The sequence below is a fragment of the Mauremys reevesii genome, linkage group 10 (assembly GCF_016161935.1).
Source record: "Mauremys reevesii isolate NIE-2019 linkage group 10, ASM1616193v1, whole genome shotgun sequence".
Lineage (NCBI taxonomy): Eukaryota > Metazoa > Chordata > Testudines > Geoemydidae > Mauremys > Mauremys reevesii.
The window spans coordinates 12,740,506-12,760,249 of NC_052632.1; the positions used below are offsets into that span (position 1 = coordinate 12,740,506).

Below are 19,744 nucleotides of genomic sequence, written 5' to 3' on the forward strand. Positions count from 1 at the left end.
TCAGAATGTTACTACATTTTGAAATGTGAAGCTCCACAAGTTAATGGAGACTTCCATCCTCTCTCCTGGACCAATCACTGGCTTGTATTCAAATTAACTGCTTGTCCCACTTCAACTGTTTTCTGTCTCTCACTTTTGTATGCGTAAATCTAAAGGTCCCTCTATTCCAGTGGTGCGTTAAATGATTCCAATTTTCTCTTTTCCAGGACCCGTATATCGCTTTCTGCTGCGATTCTCTGTGCTTGATTTGGAGGTCTTGAAAGAAGCTGCACGCTGCTGCATGCAGTTACAGTAAGGCTAAACACTTTTTATTGATCAGTGATGAATAGCAGTAGTTGAGATTACATGTTCTTGTGATGTTATTTCCCAGACTTTCCTGCTGATACCGTAGGAAGATGCTGATATCAAAGCACATTTCTTAAATTGGTTTAACAGATTATTTTGCTACAATTAATTTTTTACAATTGACTGGAAGTAGAAGTCAAACAACATAACGATCACATTGAAGAACAAAACAGGTACAGAGATTTCATAAAGCTATTGGAACAGAATGCAGTACCAGCATTATATGTGGAGTATGGTGTATTAATTATTTGTCTCACTGTTAAGCTCACTGAGTTCCCCATTTGACACAGTGTGAAATGCATTTCTCTCCCTGTCTGTCTCTCTTGGAGGTGGGGAATTTAGCTCTGTCCCTGTAGATTTGCCATTTCCCCAGCTATTTTATTTCCAAGACCCCACTTTACAGGTGTCGTTTGAGATAATCAGCTGGACGTGAGTTCCCCGTGTGACACTAAAAGCAGCAAAGAATCCTGTGGCACCTTATAGACTAACTTCGTCGTATTCACCCATGAAAGCTCATGCTGCAAAACGTCTGTTAGTCTATAAGGTGCCACAGGATTCTTTGCTGCTTTTATATATCCAGACTAACACGGCTACCCCTCTGATACGTGTGACACTGTGGCCAAAAGAACTAATGCAGTACTGGGATGCATAAATAGGGGAACTAGAAGTAGAAGAAGAGAGGTTATTTTACCTTGTATTTGGCATTGGTGCAACTGCTGCTGGAATCCCGTGTCCATTTATGCCCAAAGCTCAAGAAGAATGTTGGTCAATTGGAGAGGGTTCAGAGAAGAGGCACAAGAATAATTAAAGGACTAGAAAACATGCCTTATATTGGTAGACTTAAGGAGCTCAATCTGTTTCTTAACAAAGAGGAGGTCGGGGGGTGACTTTTTTACAGTCTCTACCTTGGAACAAATATTTAATGATGGGCTTTTCAGTCTAGCAGAGAAGGTATAAGACGATCCAATGGGTGGAAGTTTACGTTAGATAAATTCAGATTGGAAATAAGGTGTAAACTTTCAGCAATGAGAGTAAGGAACCATTGCAACAATTTACGTAGGGGCTTGGTGAATTTTCCATCACTAACAAATTTTAAATCAAGATTGGATGTTTTCCTAAAAGATCTGCTCTAGGAATTATTTTAGGAAAGTCCTATGGCCTGCGTTATACAGGAGGTCAGATTAGATTGTCACAGTGGTCCATTCTAGCCTAAGAATTTATGAAGCAAAGACTGGATGAGCCATATGATGGCTTTTCTATTAAAGAGAAGTCTTTACTGCACCTTTGATAGTAGGAGAGGAAGCCTAGCAGATTGTGAAATTCCCCTGTTGTGCTTGGTGGTTTCTCTGCAACAGCACAAACAGCCATGGTGTCAACTGGATCCATTTTATAAATTCCAGCAGACACCCCCGACTCCCACATAACATACCTCTCTCTTAAAGAGGTCACATTAAGAAGCTTTCAGTTTAATTCCATGTTTCTCTAACTGTTGCAGTACTCCCCTTACATTCTCCATGTGTTCTTCAAAGGTACTGCTGTAAGCATGTAATACATACCTCATCTCTAAGGTCCACAAGGCACTCTTCCATATGCTCTAGAAAGCAACAGGTGCATTTGTTAAACCGAAGGGGATTCTAACCTGTTCATATAGCCCCGTGGGGTAATGAAGGGCATGATATGACGGCTTTGTTCAGCCATGAACCTTTGATCCAAAATGAAGAACCGGATTTACCTCTTAAATCCATTCAGAACATCATGGATTTGAGGGATGAGTTCTGTCTGCTATGTTTTTTCCATTCAATTCCCAATAGTCAATGCCAAACCTTAGACTACCATCCCTTTTCCGGACACGTACCACTGATGATGACTTTGATTTTGTGACACAGCCCCTGTTTAGGAGCTCTTGCAGATATTCCTTTACCTCTTTATATAGTGGATGAGGCACTGAGATGTAAGTCTTCTGGTAATGTCAGTTGCTGGTAATGTCATCTGCGGACTAGAGATCTATTCCATGTCTCTGTCATCGTTGGAAAAAGCTTTGGGCTCCTCTTTCAATATCTGCTGGGGCATTTTCCTTCGTGTCTCTGACAAATGGCTTAGGTTCACTGTTGGTTCAAACAGATCTGTCATCTCTTCTGCTTAGAGGCTGTTCTCTTTCCTGATATGACCATCTCTTATTAAACACTGATTACCACCTGGAAAGGTTTTATCTGTTGAGTATACATCCACTTACATTTCAGATTTAATTTACAGTAAACTTCCCAGCATAGTTCATCCTTTCAGCGTTACGTCATGTTTTGAAGGGTTATTCACAGGGATATTTATCTGGCAAGGTGATCCTTTAGGTATTTTGGCTAGTGTGTCTCATGTTCAAATCCTCAGGCCATTGAGCAGCAGCATCTGACTCAAATATTGCTATTAAACTTTCAGTATCCAGGCCTGTAAGAAGCCAACATGCTGCATTAGTGGCTGTTCCTTTGGGCTGTCCCCTTCCCCCACCCCCACTTTAAGCATTCACAGTTTGTCAGAATTGTTTATTTCTGATGAAGTTCACAAGAGTTGCTACTTTGGCCATGCCCAAGTGAGGAAATAGCTTTATTAACAATATGAAACATCTAAGTGCTGGTGCCTCATCAGGTAAATTGCAGCAGTGGTGTTCGAGGAGATAGGCAATAACACTGTGGCCAGTGATTGAGTTCTCAAGCACAGGAACAGTTAAGATGTTGTCATCTTTGCTTAATTGGAACTGGACTTCAATCCATCCTTCATAAGGGATTTGAGTTCCATTGGCAGCTTTAAGATCAAGCCCATCTTCTATTTCCAGTAACTCTTCAAGCTTCCTATGGTGTGTCCTTGGGCGGTTATCTTCCACCCACTGGCTCAAGAAGACCATGCACACTTGTCTCAGTGTCTCATAGTTGTCTCTTTATTGAGGAAACACCACACCAAACATCTCTTTCCAATTGAGTTAGTCACTCTGGTTTGCTATTCGGGTATTAGATGGCAGACATGGGTCACTCCTAGTAAATCAGACACAGGGCTGTCAGCTTTGTCTCTGTTCTCTTGTGATTTTCCTGCCTGATGCCGAAGCTGACTTTGGGACCCTGAAGTTCCACCAAGCACTCCTGGTTTTGTAGGGGTGTCCCTCTGCCAGTCCCTCAAGAGATCCTCCCTGCACAGCATCCTGACTGGTGGTGTTCTCCGCTCTCACATTGCTTGTCTCCAGGTGTCCTCATCCAGTATCACTGCTTTTGTCTTGTGTCTAGACAGCTTGTCTTAATATGTTAATTTTGGCTTTCATTTATTTAATTTAATCAATACAGTCCTTTTGTTCCCTAGCTTCATCAGTGGGTTACCTTTAGAAAGCTCTTTTCCCATAGATGAAGGTGCTGCTTCACCCTCCAGCCCCTGTTGTGTAGGCAGTGATTTCACAGAAGTACATGTTACTGCCTTAGTATGAGCAGCAAAGAATCCTGTGGCACCTTATAGACTAACAGACATTTTGCAGCATGAGCTTTCGTGGGTGAATACCCACTTCTTCGGATGCCTTAGTATGGGTTCCTCAGTTTCTGTTTTCTTTTACCTCCTCTCTTTTAGCACTGTTGGTTTCTCTAATAAGGTCTCATCTGCATCCTGGTTATCTTTTAAAAATAGGGTGATATTGCTATTCACATGTTATTTTGAGATCCTGTCAGGACTAGTGGAGGAACATGCATGTGTGAGGAGAGGATCGTACCTTAGGTTAGAGTCAGCTTTAAGATTTCTGTCTAGGAAATGCTGCAGTCACTCTTTTAGCTCTTGTGCTGCTCTTGAGAGCTGTTCGTAAAGTTCAGTTGTATTTTTTCCCCTCATAATAGGACTTTAGAGTCTTTGTTTTGGCAAGTTCAGATCAGTTTTCCCCTCCTGGGGTTCAGTTCTGGGCATTCTGCTTTGATTAGAGCCTCCATGATCTATCTACTCTTCAGTGTACTGCTTCTGAATCCCACTTTCAGGCTTCCCGAATTGAATGCAGAATGCCAGAATACTAAAACTTAATCTATCCTTTTAGATGGGGGTTGCCAATCTGTTCTGCTATTTAAATTTTTTATTTTAAACTGGTTCTGTTTTCTGGAGTGGGGATGACCACATTTTTGCAAGGTTTGGATTTAATTTCCATCTTGCTTTCCCAGCATACTATTTCTGAATTGCCTCTAGTTTAGGAGCTTCAGATTGCGCTTTTTGCTGTAGCGATGAGTAGTAAAATCCTCTCTGAACCCCAGCAATGTAGACAATCCCTGCTCTCCCAACTCTTCACTATAAGTGGCTTGTTATAAGTTTGACTAAAGCCAAATGGCTTTTTGATGCAGTTTTACTGCTATCTTTCCCAGGAATATCCAGTCACAGTCTTCTCTTAAATGCTCATCTTTTAGCTGGTATAAGAGTCCTCCTACCTCTATAACAATGTTCTCTAACTCTCTCCTGATGGTAGTGCTTGCAAACAGTTTTCCCCTCTGCTTCCTGAGAAAACTTTGTGGACAGTCACTTTTCTGCTTCCATTATCTTCTGGCAGCTTTTCCTGGAACAGTCTGCAGCAGCTTCTAGGTAGATCCATCTCTCAGAGAGGTTAGATCACTGCAGTTCAGCCTCTCCTGCTTGTGCTTGCCAAATGTTGCACTCCCAGGCCAGAGATGGGTTTAAGACCGAGGTTTTATTAAACATAATATAAAAAACCAAGCAAAGACAGCCTGCATAAGCCTCACACCAGCTTAGTTTCACCAGAACATGACAACCATCTCCTTGCTTCCCCACTAAGTTTCCTTGTACCCCGTCGACAGTGCTTCAAACCCATAAAGGGACAGGGCAGAGGTAAGTTAACCCTGACATTCCCCTATGACTGCTGCACAGCCATAGCACCTTCCAATCAGGATGTCACACCTACCTGTCTTATATCTTGATGGAGGTAACCGGTCCTAGTTGCTGCTGTACATCAGCAGAATTGGCTCAGTAGCTTTATTCAGGCTAACCCTTGCTAACAGTTCTGGTCAACAAAGAGTCTTGCATCCATACGTCAGGGTCATATGTCCTGCCACCTGGTTATAGTACCCAAACTCGAGACAGTCATAAAAGCTGTAGTAATTGTTTTACCTAAAGAAAGACTAGAGAAATCATAAGATTTTGCAGTCCCGGGAAGCATGAGGAACCAATATCTTCCAGAATACTGTGCTTTCAGTTGCGCTGATTATTTTGGTCTGGACCTTTTCCCTCCTTTCTCCCTTAGGGGAGCCCTGTACAGTTGAGGGAGGTGACTGAGTTCCTTCAGCCAGCTGTTAACATCTTGTAACGCAGAGTGTTAGTGCACTACCTCCAATATTCTTCTGGGATTGCCAACAGATGGAATACACCCATTTTCTCAGACCGGGGTTGAATTTGCAAAACCTACTAGCCCTGTGCAGAGGCTGAGAGAGCCTTGCTTGGACAGGGGATCTCTCAAGCACTTCTTAAGCTCTGCCAGAAGAGAGAGAGCCCTCCCCCCTCAAACTTATCATTTTCTACTCCTACTCTGTCTAGCCTGTTTACTGTGTGCAGTGTCTCAGATTTTCCATGGGTCTACCCAAGAAAACTAGCGCTTTGGACACAGCATATGTAACAATTTTTTGGCCCAAATCATTTGGCACAACTGAATGTTAGCAGCAGCTGAATGGATTAATCATAAGCTGCTGTTAGTCTGCAAAGATGAGCATTTACTATTGTAATTATTTTGATTTAACTTTTCTTTTGCACAGTTGAGGAACTGGGGAACTATTCGTCTTTTAACCCTTGAGAGCATGTAGAGTAGGAAGTGAATCCTTATTTGGCTGTACTAAAAATGACACCCAATAGAACAGGAAAAAAAATGAAGATATGTATGGGTAAAAATCTTGCTTCATGGTTCATCCTGAACCCCAACCAACCTAACGTATCCTTGCACATATGAAGGAGAATGGCTATGTCTTTATCCCATAAATCAATCAGAGAAACAATATGGAAAGGATGAGACTAGATCACCTGTGAATACCCAGTAGTTTTGTATTCATGAGGAAGAAATATCGGATCTGTTTCAGATGCTAATATAGTGAACTCCTTGAGGTTCTTTAGAACAGTGGTCCCCAATCTTTGCTGGGTGGCGGGCGCCGGACAATGAGCCACCAAGGACCGTGGCTGGCTGAGAAGTAGCATCATCAAGAGGCATCGCTGCTGAAAATCAGCGGCATTTCGGCGGCGATACCTCTTGGTGATGCCACTTTTCGGTGGCATTTCGGCGGATGCTTGTCCGCCAGACAGTATGCGGGTGCACATATATGCCCTGGTGGGTGCCGTTGCACCCACGGGCACCGCGTTGGGGACCACTGCTTTAGAAGATTATTTTTTCTGGGGCATAACAAGCCTGGATTTTGTGCACTGTTCATTGTTCTGAAGCATTTGTGACTCTCTTCCCGAGAGAGTGACTCAGCAAGGGAATAATCTGGCTTCCTTATATGGGAAGATGGAAGCAGACTGATCACCAGAGAACCAGTGGGTAGGCAATGGAAAACTGCTCACCTAATAATTGCCTTTCTGGAAAACCTGACTTTTAGGTGTGTCTCTTATGCAGAATCTGTAGACAGCTAAACTTGTTACCCAGTAACCATATCTTTAGATCATGCCTCTTCCTTTTTGGCTCATGAACCAGGGCAAAACTGTACATACAATGAAAAGCTTTTTCAATAACTTCCTTGCAGGGTGGAGAAAGATTTAATTTAAAAAAACTCAAAAAAGATTTTTTTTTATTTAAATAGGCTTTTTAAATTAAAATTAGTTTTTTAAAAATAAACCTGTTTGAAATTGACAACCTATGTTAAGGTGCAAACTTAGAATCTATTAAAATAATTTAAATACAGAAATTAATATGAAACAGTACGTTTGCTGCCACATTTTACAGGTCAGAGCACCCAACTGGTGGAATTAACTGGTTCAGCTTCTGGAACCAGAGTTTGTTCTAGTGCTAAACTAGCTTCTGACTGCGATAACCTCTTCTGCAGGTGTAGAGGGAATGTTTTCTTCTTTTCAGTTGAATAAGCTGGTTCAGTTCCATTACTATTCATTCAAAATCAAAGCAATTGAAAAAGCAGGAAGGCTAGTTTTCCTCTTCCAATCTGTGAATAAAAATGAAGTTGGGAGAGGATGAGATCTACTAGTTCTAAAAACTTGAAGAACCTGGAGACCAGAAACAATCTAGTTCATTATCTACTAATATTTTGTTAAATAAATCAGTTAGTTTTCAATCCAAAACATTTTGATAAACTTTTTATGTATCCAATACATTTAAGATAGTTTTATATAATAAAAACAATTAAAATGCTGTTTGTGTATTTTAATTGATTTGAATTTCCATCCAAATAGCACTTGAAATAAATCACATTCATAGTCATTTAGTAAATAAGAAATGCATCATTCACCATTTTCTAACATAATAAAAATGTAAAAATTAAGAATCGGAATATATGTAAATTAAGGTATGTAATTGCTGAAATAAATATCTATTGATATGGCGTACCCTCCCCATTAGCAAAAAGAAGTACCAAATTTAGTGGGAAAGCTATATTTAGTTGCAAATTAACATATTTTAATGGTTATTAACCAATGAAAGTCATCCTGGTTTTGGGAAAATAACTAAAAAGTCAAAATGCAAAACAATTAAAGCTGATTGGTGATTTAAATCAATCCAAATTGCTTCATTCATAACTTGGTAATTTTGTTAAAGATGTTTACCTTTATGAACTTGCATGGAACATTGAAAATAACCGTATAACTGTAAGACTGACACCAACCCCGCTCCCCAGATTAATTTTACATTGTACTATAGGTGCACAAGTTCCCTGGGTTGCATGCTGCTACACGACAAGGGCTCCTCAACTTTTTACGCTTGTCTGTGGGGATCCCAGATTGCAAAGTGATTGGGGTGTGGAAGGAGGGGAACCTGTGGGTACCTTGCGGTATTTCATTCCTAAAGGATCAGTTTGTTGATAAGATCACTATTGAGGAGAATGATTCCAGGCTCTGAGAACAAATGTTTGCCAAGCTCACCTTGTCAGGGTGTAATTCTGATGCAGAATAGCATTGATCCCATAAATTGGAGGCAAAGCTAACTTCTCCAGGGTGAGGATGGGATAGGATCTAAGCTTTTTAGGATCTATGTGTTCTGATCCTTCTCCTGCCCTGCTTTGTGTCTGTTTCCACTCCCAGGAGGGATATTCTGTTTTGGGTTTCATATACTTCAGATTTGTGACATAACTGTTCTCTTGGAGCAGCATTAGCGCTTGAGCTGTTGCTCCCTGGACACCTGGAGAGATTTCAATATATTGTCCAGGAATGAGTATAGATGGGTGACATGCTTTTAAGAATATGCCACAATAGGGATGTCCCTGCAAAAAGTGTTTTCTGTGGCTGCTTGGTTAAATGAGATGTAGGCCCCATAGTCTCTTCAAAATGTGCTTTCCATTTTCCCTATCTGTGTGGTCTTTCAGTAAGAAATGTGTCACTTTATCAGGAAATTCCAGTTCTAATGTAACCAGTCTTCCCCCCGCCCCTCGAATCCCAAAGGGTCAGGACTATATCAGGTTTCCAGTTAGAAGGGAGGTAATTTACCTTCCCCATTTTCCCCTTTTTATTTAGCTGGATGTCCTACATTGTTCTCCTTCTGCCCATAGAATCAAGTAAATCAGAGAATAGTGGGGTAAATTCCTTCCTGGATATCCTGATCCTAATTTTTATGCTGTGATGTAGAGAGTGTTTCTATTTGTATGGATGATGAGTGGAATGTCTTGTACTTTTTCAGATTTCTTTGATTCTTTGTTTCTTGATCTTTTGGCGAGGAAGCACTGACTTTTCAACTTGCATTTGTGAGTGGAGCTCCTTATAGAGGAGTTAAGGTTGGTGCAAACTAGCTTTACTTCCTGTTCTGCCTCTGAAAAGAAGATGCCTTACAGATAACATGGAGGCATGTCTTTAAATCTACTCACTTGTTTGCACACAAATCCCAGAAGATGCCTGTTAGGGGCTGCAAGAAATTTGGCAGAACTTGCTTTAAGGGGAGTTGGTCTTAGAGATATGGAGGGTTTGACACTTACCCTGGGGAAAGATCACAATTGCTACATTCCTGGTCAAGTTCCAACCTTCTAGGTACCTGTAACAAAAGCTTTTTGCTGAAGAATCTCTACCACTTACCTGTGTGAGCCTGTTTCCTTGGCTTTCCAGGGGGCTGTGCACTGAGAACAATTTTGCAATAGAGGAGCATTACAGATGGAGCATTTCTCCCTTTTGAGGCAGGGGATGGTTTTGAGTTGTGAAGTAGTGTGGGAGTGGATGTAATAGGAGTATTCCAAAGAGGAAACCTTAGAAGGTTCCTGAGTAAGGTTTACTCCTGTGGCCTTACCTAAATGCTCACTCTGTTCACAAATACTGGAAAAAAACCCAAACATGAATTTAAATTTTGTAGAGTGGGAGGTTTTTCGGTTTCTGCAAGGAGAATGACTGACTGGGCATGGCCTTCTGGAAATGTTTTGGCTGCCTCCAGATTCTGCAGAGAGAAGGGAGATGCTCACAGAAGTTAGGGACTCAGAGCTAGTGGAGTTACCTGGAACTAGAAAAAAGTGGGGGATGGGGAGGCGGGAGGGAAGGGAAGGGAGAGGGAGGCTTCTCTGAGCTCCTAGAGGGAATCTGGAGTCAATACCAAATTTTAAGACACGTCTGCCTTAGCTGCAAATGCAAAGTTGGGGTATTGATTTGTCGGAATACGTATTTGCATGCATGTGTTGCTTAGCTAATTACCTGATTTGCACATGTGCGTACCAGTAAACACACACAAATGATTATCCTTGTCAAATTATGATGCTGTTTCTGAGGCATATGTGGTACTTCATGGGAGTCTGAGGTGCAAAGCAACCTTTTTGTGGTTCCACTCCAAATTTATTGTTCCTTCTCAGCTTGAAGTGAATGAGGGAGAGAGGAAGTAGGGACTGGGGCTTGGGTTGCCAACTTTCTAATTGCAGAAAAACAAACACCCTTGCCCTGCCCCTTCTCTGAGGCCCCACCCCTTCTCCAAGGCCCGGTTCACTCCATCCCCCTCCCTCCATTGCTCTCTCTCCCCCACCCTCGTTCACTTGCTCATTTTCACCAGGCTGGGGCAGAGGATTAGGGTGCAGGAGGGGGTGAGGGCTCTGATGGGGGTGGGGCTGAGGATGAGGGGTTTGGGGTGCAGGAGAGGGCTCTGGGCTGGAGCCAAGGGATTCAGAGTGCTGGAGGGTGATCTGGGCTGGAGCAGGGAGTTCGGGGTGAAGGCTCCATGTGGTGCTGACCTCAGGCAGCCCCAGCATTTCTCAGGGATGGAGGAAGTCCACACGGCTCCTGGGATGTGGCGGCATGTCCCTCCGTCTCCTAGGCGGAGGGGAAGCCAGGGGGCTTAGCGTGCTGCCTCTGCCCACAGGCGCCAACCCCGCAGCTCCCATTGGCAGTGGTTCCTGGACAATGGGATCTGGGGAGCCGGGACTCAGGGTGGCACCTGCGGGTGGGGGAGCCCCCGGCTACTTCTCTGCGTAGGTTGCTTCCTGGGAGCTGCGCTGAGCCGGGCCTGGAGTCTGCCTGCCCTGCTGCGGCCAACCAGACTTTTAGCAGCTGGAGCTGCCAGGGTTCCTTTTCGACTAGGCGTTTCAGTCGAAAACTGGATGCCTGGCAACCCTAAGTGGGACCTGTTGATTATTTTGGAGCTTTGTTTTTTTCATTCACTGTTGTAAGCCAGCAAATGTAACAGTGAAACCCAAATGCTACTACTGTTGAATGTACGTGCTTACAATACCACACAAGTCAGAGTCTGCACAGTAGCAAGACTGAGCTGGAGTCAGACTGAGCCACCTGGTGTGGCCTGGGATCATGGAATCCGTAGGTCAAGAAATCCCATTGCTTGCAAGATTTTGCATGCACTCCTCTGTTAATGACAGCTTTCCAGCTGAAAGTGTTCTTTGTCCCTCTTCTTTTATCTGCACAAAATGTCTGGGGATTGCATTTGGCAAAATACTCCACAAGGCCTTTTTTTCCGTCAAAAAAGAGCAGCAGATGATAGAGACTGCAAAATAAACCGAGGAGTCATCCAAACTTTCAAAAATGTCTAGTGATTATAGTTGCCTCAATTTTTTGGATACCACACTTGAGACACCTTGTAAGCAGCCTGATTATTCAGAAAGTTCTGTTACTTACCCCTTAGAAATTGGGGCCCTTTAAGAAATCTCAAGTTGGACACCCAAAGGAACTAGTCACTCTTGCAATTTTAGGACACCTATCCTTGCACAGTTTTCAGGAATTTGATGCCAAAAAGCAAATTTTGTTTAAAAAAAAATTAAAGTTTAATCTTTACCCAAACTCTTCAGCTGATTAGACTGGCTGCTGAAGCCTTCCAAAAATGGAATTTCAGCCTGTGGATAGCTGCCTTGCACATATGGGGAAGAAACAACAGCTGCCTCAGAACCTGTTGGAAGATTTAATTTGAACGCATGCACAAACATGCTTTCATAAGCACGTAGTCTCGTTTGCTGCACTTGCTGGGGGACCCTTCCATTCATTTAGCTAACCGCTAGATGTTAACTTCATAGTTGAATCCCTAACCTAAACCAAAAAACTCTGTCTGAAATTATTTCTATTTTGTCTTTAATGGCATCATAGCTCCTCAGTTGTTGGTTGGTGCATTCTGCAAATAGATGTTTCATAGCTTCTACCTAGGCCAACTCTTGGTGATTGACATTTGTGTTAGTATTCAATAAGATAATGTTAGTAAAAATATTTATTTTTTAAAAGCATTTACCATCAGTGATGGTGGATTTTTAGAAATAAAAATAGGCAGGTGAGGGGCTAGATAATAGCTTGATATAAGTGAGTCCATCCGTAGTAAATGGTGATGTAAAACATTAACTATGCTAATATTGAGCCAGTGATTATGCACACCCCTCCTCGTTACATACAGTGTACATTAAAAGAAGCTTGTCTTTGTGTTACACAAATAGATTCCGGACATGTGAAAGAGGCTTATGGCAAGAGGATGAGATCAGTTGGTATAATTAGAGCCAGCTGATAATCCTTTTACTCTCTCTCATTTCAACATTTACAGTACTTCTAGTTATTTGACATTGGGCATGTGGGCTGTAGAGTGGTGCATGTTTGGATTCTTTAATACTGTTTCTTTACAGGGAGTAGAGATGGATGGGTGGGAATGGCAGAGAAGAACCCAAACAACCATTTTAAAGAGGGAAGCTGCTGCTACTTTCCTTTCTCACCTGTGGGGAGTATTGTTGGCTTCATTAACCTTGGTCACTGTTTTATCTCACTCCAGCATTTTGATTGGGAAGTGAGTAATCAGTTGACAATCTTAACACTTTTGAACAGGAATGTTGCAGAAAGAAGAATTTAAAAATGGGGGCAGGGAAAGATACGTTTTAGGATGTTACTTGTGACAACCGCTGACAATGTTGGTTTAAACTTGGGTGAACTGAAACTGGTTGGTTCTGCACAGGTCTGCGCTTCAGTGGGGGCACTTATGAAAGATCCAGTGAAACTATACCAGATTTCAATCTAACAAAGCAATTTCAGTTCCCAGTTCCAGGGACGTGAAATAATTAATATGAAGCAAAGGAAGTTAATCTGTATCCAGAGCATTTTATTTAATCATCAGTCAATGAAATCAGTGACACTCGGTTGACTTTCATCACCCATTGTGTTTTTTTTTTCTTCTTGTTTGGTGTGGTGCAATGAACAGGATAACCTGGTCTTTTTAAGATTGTTGCTGTGGCAACCCCTTGGGTCCCACTGTGGGGAAGTTGTGCCTAACGGCCTAGGATCTGAGGAGTCTGAAAAAAATCAGGAAGCGGAGTTTTGTTTTTAAAGTCATTTTCACGTTAACTGTTTTGACATTTTCCCCCATAGAGTTGGGAAAAAAGGTAAAACTCCATCAGTTTTATCATCTCCATTCTTTTTATGCTTATAATTTTAAATTTGTCTGTTTTACATTCAAATGTGGCTCAGTATTGTCCTAATGTTCCTTTTGAAGTCAGTGGAAGTAGAAGTAGGCCTGGACTGAGTGCTTTTGAAAATCCCAACAAAATCTTCAAAATACGAATCTGCTCATTGCAGAAAGTGTCTCATGTCTGCTGCTGCTGAATTAATGTGCCAGTGTTTGCATTCTAGTGGCAGCATGTGGCTCTGGTATGCCTGAGACCGGATACAGCTGGGAAGCAAGCATCACCTGAGGAAATGCTGCACATGAAACTTTTTTTTAATGTGATAATTTTAGCAGGAAACCATAAACCACAGCAAGTTGTTTAAACATTGACGTTCACAAACACATCTTCTTAAAAAAAGGAAAAAAAAAAAAAAGGAAAAAAAGGTCTGTACTTTGCAACTCAGCCTTGTTATCTGCATGCTGTATTATCATAGCTTAAAGTTATTTTTAAAGTGCCAGTCTTGGTTCCCTCTCCCTCAGCTCTTTACCACTGTGGTCAATGACTCTTAATGGTGGTGACATGTCCTTTATGTGTTTGCAAAAATCTTCTCTGGTCATACTTTTTTTTTACCACAGCATCTGTCCTCCAACATCCTGTCCCCAACCTGGAAGGTTCAAACCAGGGGCAACTCCAGGCACCTGTGCAGCAAGCATGTGCCTGAGGCGGCAAGCCACGGCGGGTGGCCTGCCGGTCGCCGTGAGGGCGGCAGTCAGGCCGCTTTCGGTGGAGTTTCTGCGGGAGGTCCGCTGGTCCCGCGGCTTCAATACTGGCGGACCTCCCGCAGGTGCGCTGCCAAAAGCCGCCTGACTGCCGTGCTTGTGCCGGCAAAATACATAGAGCCACCCTTGGTTCAAACCCCCATAATGGACAATTATGTATTAACATGGCTGGAGGAGGCGGGTGGGGGCGAGTCTTTCTAACCTCTTGCAGTTTGTGGTTGGCTTCTGTCTCGAATCATGTGGATTGATCTTCTGGATAGATGTTTATCCTGAACTCGTATAAATGCAGCTCTCTTCTTATTCATAGAAACATCTAAGCCTTTTTAAGAATGCTACTAAACGTTTTGCCTTATAGTATATTTTGGCAGAGTGTCCTACAGGTTAACTGTGTCAAGCATTTCTATTATTTACTTTGTTCTCTTCTCATTTAATTAATTTTGTTCCCTTTATTACATGAGTCAATAAATAGTACCTGATTGAGTTTCTCCATGCACATATTGATCATTTCCATAGTTATGTCTCTTTTCTAAAGTAAATGGTACTGGTCTTTTAAATCTCCTCTCACATGGTAATCCAGTAGAGGGCGTTGAGGTACACCTAGTGCTGGTTCATTATATTATCATGTATTTGTGCTATTTATTGAATATGGGTGACATTCAAAGCACAGAGAGGTCAACCCAAAGCCTAAAGACCAGCTAAATCCCTCCTAAACCCAGTCCCATGCTGTGAAAATAAATTGACTTTCAGAATTAAGGCAGAGATGGACATTGCCTTTTGCGCTGTATCCTCTCTTCTTTGGGAACCTAGAGTTTCGATCTGCTGGAATCTCAAGCTAACTTCTATTTGATTAGTATTTTGCTTTTAAGTCTAGGGTTGCTACAAAGATTTTTTTTTTGTCTTTTCCATCACAGCATTAAGTGATAAGTTGAATTTTCTTACCTTAGTTTTTTTAACAGCATCATGCATAGCTCAAAAGGTAAGGAGACAAAGCTCCAACTTATTTCTCATGACACTGAGGTTTATTTAGAAGAACTACAATAAATAATCATGAAATGAATATCGATGGTACAATTTCCTGAAAAGGGACTTAAGCACCACATTTCCCATCTGTTGTCCTTCTCATGAACCCACACCCTCCCTGTCCTCCTCTCTTGTCCTATGTCTTGTCTTTGTTTATCTTGGGTAGTTTAGAGCATAAGTACTTTGGGGCAGGGAACCTGTCTTACCAATGTTTGTAATTATGTATAGGTTGACCGAATTTTATTATAATGTGTGAGTGTGGGAGTGCCCTCAGGGCCATCTTCTATATTTTGATGAATGAGGAGTTTGTGTATTTTGGGAGCTTGATTTCTTTCTTGTAATGCGAGTAATGCAAAAATCAAATCATGCCAACTAATCAGGGTAGGTAGATTTGCTCCCACCCAATACATTTTTTGGCTACATTTAAGAATGTAGAGAGGATCTAATCCAGTACTCATTCAAGTCAAAGGAAGGACTCCCATTGGCTTCAGTGAATATTTGTCAGATCCCAGGAGCTCCAGGTTTGTGTTCTGTTAATCTCTGAATTTATTTAAACTTTTCATAGGTTTATAGGCCATTTGCCTAAGGCTGACGATCAGAGAATTGCTATGGGCATTTTGCTGTGGAATACTTTACTTGGGCGTTTTAAGCGTGTTATCCAAAATCTCTTTCACAACATGAAGAAAGTCAGTCTGTGACTTCACATGTGTCAGGTAGTCTGCACAGGTAGAGCAATTCTAATTGAGAAGAAAGTATTTGTAGCTTGTACTATCCTTTGAAATGTTATTCCTATAATCTTGTGAAGTAACATTAAGGCTTAACCCCGGTAAGGCATGCCCGACAATTCCCATGGTCACCCATATCTGTCTCCCATTTTTCAGACCAGCTTTATGTAAATCACTCCACATTGCATCATACTCAAATAACCCTTCAATTCCTTCTTCCACTGCCAGCTTTGTGCCTTCGTGTGTTGCCCCTTACAGCTTGAACTCTTTCTCCTGTCCTCTCATATTCTAAAACTCCTTCCAGGAGGCCTACAAAACCTCCCTCTGGATTCCCTTGTGTGCCTGATCTTTGTCCCTTTAGACCGTGAGCTTCTTATGGCAACAACTGTCTTGTAGAGCACTGCGCACACTTTTTAGAGCTTAACAAATATTGAATATTGTTAACCAAAAAAAAGTAAATAGAAAATCTGTGCCGAACTTCCAAGTGTTTAGATCCAACTCCAGCTAAGTTTGAAGTTATGAACCAGCAAAGTTTGAAGCTGGATACACCTGAAGTATCCCCTCATGTAGCTTATAGTGTTCCCAAAGCCTTGGAGTGTGTGGGTCTGAGTATATGTTCAAATACCCGCATTCCTCCCAATTCATATAGATGTTATAAGCTGCTGGAGCCAAGCACTGTCATTTTCATGTTTCTAAAAATCCTGTAGCCATTGTTTTCACCTATGAAGCACCCTAAGAATTTTCTGTAAAGGGCTACTATACAGTACAGGTGTCTAAAAGAAGGATGGTTCTTCATTCTTACATGCTGCTTTATGTCTCCAGAGCTTCTCAGTTGTGCCTTCATGGCAACCAAGAAGGATCCAGATGATGCTACTGAGGCAGGCATTTAATTTACTTACTCTTTTGAAAGAGAAGGTTAGATATAGTCAGAATGGTACTTGCTATTGTGGATCCCAAAGAGCCATTTATCCAACTCAGCAGGCCCCATCTGGAACAGGATAGACAGTTGTTTGTCCACACTGCCCCTTACACATGAACTGATCCCTTATGTCATTAGCCTCTCCTTCGGATCTCTCCGTTGGGCCCACTTTTTCTGGAACATGTACAAGAATCCAGCCAACTGATATCATGTTAGATCGAGGGGTACGTGGACATAGATGATGATGTGTATTTGTTACGAAAACACAATGTTATAAATATACATGCACATGATGGTTGTATTCCTCTCCCTCACCCTTCCTGGTCTGTAACTTCTTCAGGATAGGGAACATATTTTCTTATGTGTTTGTGCAGTTCTGTACATTAGTGTACGCACAACCCGTAACTCCCCCTTGTGTCAGGGTACGATGCTGCAAGGGGACCTTGTCACCAGCACCTCTTACAGGCCATCTGCCTCTCCCTGGGTCTTCTCTGGCTCAGCCCTCAGGCCAAGTTACATAAAGCTCAATCCCCGTCCACAGTAACAGAAAGGTCCAACTGAAAGTTCACAAAACATCCCAATACAAAAGAACTCTCCCTCCCCCTGGGCGATTCCTCAGCCTGTCTTTTGGGGTCAGTCTTCAGCCCCAACCTGGGCTCAGTATTTCTTCTGTAGGGCTTGCATGCCTCCTTATCCAGGGCTGGTAGGGGAACTCAGGGCCCCCACCCTCTACTCTGGGCTCTCGCCCTGGGACCCTATATTAAGCAGATAGGTCTGCTTCTTCAAGCATGCTTGTTTCCCTGGGCCTCTTCCTACCTCTGAGCCCCCTTGTGCTGCTTTCCCAGAGCCTGTGTTTAATACACCTTCCCTTTGGTTCTCAGGCCGCTGGCTTCTCCGTGGACCTCCCAGCTCCTTGGTTCTCTACAGAACTAACCACTCTTGCACCTCTTGGGTTCCACTGAAGTCCTTTTAACTGGTCCTTTTAACAGCACCCTCCCCCACCAGGAGCCTACCTTGCTCCTTGGGAATCCTTCTGCCTGACATCTTGCTACCTCCACTGTGGGCTTCTCTCCCGAGGAGAATACTGTGTTCTCTGCAGTCTCCTCCCTAGTGAGTTCTCTGGTTCCTATAAAGGGCAGGTACCTAATGATCTTACTTTGCCTCCTCACCAGAGAGGGAAGAGCAGTCAGTCCACCAACTACAGGTGCACTAATTTGCTCTTAACCCCTTGCTTGACAGGTGATGGGAGTAAGCCCCATCATATGTGCTTAGCACAATGGAGCCCTAAGTCTCATTGGGACCTTCGAGTGCTACAGCGAGACAAAGAAGTCCCTTGCCCAGCCGACATTAACTATGCATTTAGTTGTCCTTCATTGCTTCCCCAGTGCATGTAAATGTAAAATAGCACATAATAGAATCCTGGACAGATTTCAATAACAGATGCACCATATTAATTCTGTTTTTAATGCTTAAGGGGGCAGAAGGATATTTTTTCTATTATGAGAAAATGGTGGTTTCAGATCTTGTTTTTTCTGACCCCTGCTGATCTTTTCATTGTTTGAAACCACTGTTGCTTTTTTAAGTGCTTCAACCTGGAATTGTTGTTTCATGCCCTATTTTCAAATTTGTGAAGGCAAGGAATTTTACTGTGTTATTTTAAGGGGAGAGACCAAATAGAACTCCAGAAAAATCACAAGCTGAGTGTTCTGAATTGCTACAAAACATGTGACAAACCAAACATGAATTTAAAAGACACGGTTTGAACATTTGAGTGCTGCGACTGTGTTCATGAATATTTGTTCAAATAAGAAAACCAACTGAATTTGCTTCAGCGGCATTCATGTCTTAGGTTCATTTTCCATGAATATTTTAGTGAATGAAGTTACAGGAAGGACTCTTGCTCCTTGTTTGCTGAGACGGGGGCACATAAAAGTGCCTAGACAGTGTTAGTGGAAATGGCATATTTTAATCTCAGTATTTGAGCATGTGCACAGAAAATGGGCCAAAGCTGTGATCCCACACAGCACATATCCTACTCCTCTCATGGATGTGCCCAGGACACAATGCCAGGAGACTTGTAAGGCTCAATATTCTGCACACATGAGAGTGGAGTGGAGCAGAGGGTGTAAGTGTGTCTGTGAACCAAACATCATCTACAGAGGTTTTAATTTTAAGACCACCCACTTCAAAATGGGTCCCCTTTTAATTAGTGTGTGATGTAGGCATCATCAGCTTTGTGGTGGGTCTGTTCAATTTAGTAATTTAAAATGTGATTAGAGGGGTAGGATAATGAGTGTGTTTGGGGGGTGGCAGGGTGCATATTCAACAGACAGTTCATTACCGAGTCCCCTCACACAACACAAACATTTAAAACACTATATTCCCTGTGCATACACCCCGAATCTCAAGAGAAGAGTAACTGGCAGACTTCTACCAACAGGCAGCAATTCTTCTAGTCTGTATAAAATCTTTTTCTCTAGTTTTACAATGCAGACAACAGATTTGCAAAGAGCAATCTGAGGAAATGTACAGAGACAGGTCTCGGATGACAAGTAACTACAAAGGTTAACCCACAGCACTTGTTATAAACAACATAATGAAAATGTTCATCTGCAAATGTTTGCCCTCCAGAATTCCTTCATCCGAAAAGGCTAAAATCCATTTTGCGTTTAAAAGGCAAATAGTGGAATTCAAATTCTGCTGTGATTTCCCCATATAAGCTTTTAATAACACATGCACAGTAGGTAACCTAGTAAGTGTCAAGTGCTGATGGAGTAATATACAGCCTGATGTTTTGGCTGCAGATATTTGAACTATACCCATTGTCAGAGGATTACGTAAGATGCAGTTATGTACTGTGTTACCGATCCTTGAACTATTTTGGGATCTCAACTTCTTTTTATTTAATCTGAGCATTTGGGTTATTCCTGTTGGCATAAATGACTTGGCCAAGTTTGTAGCAAAACTTTACAAACA

General features: G+C 42.2%; 1 protein-coding gene across 8 annotated transcripts in view; it reads left to right on the top strand.

The window, feature by feature from the left end:
• Positions 1-19,744, top strand: part of AKAP13 (A-kinase anchoring protein 13) — a 337,762-nt gene that overhangs the window by 63,731 nt on the left and 254,287 nt on the right. For all 8 annotated transcript variants that reach the window (XM_039490381.1, XM_039490379.1, XM_039490382.1 and 5 more), the window contains one exon: positions 207-291. In XM_039490381.1, coding sequence (XP_039346315.1) covers positions 281-291 — 11 coding nt within the window. In that variant the 5' untranslated portion in view covers positions 207-280. The remainder of the gene's footprint in view (positions 1-206; positions 292-19,744) is intronic.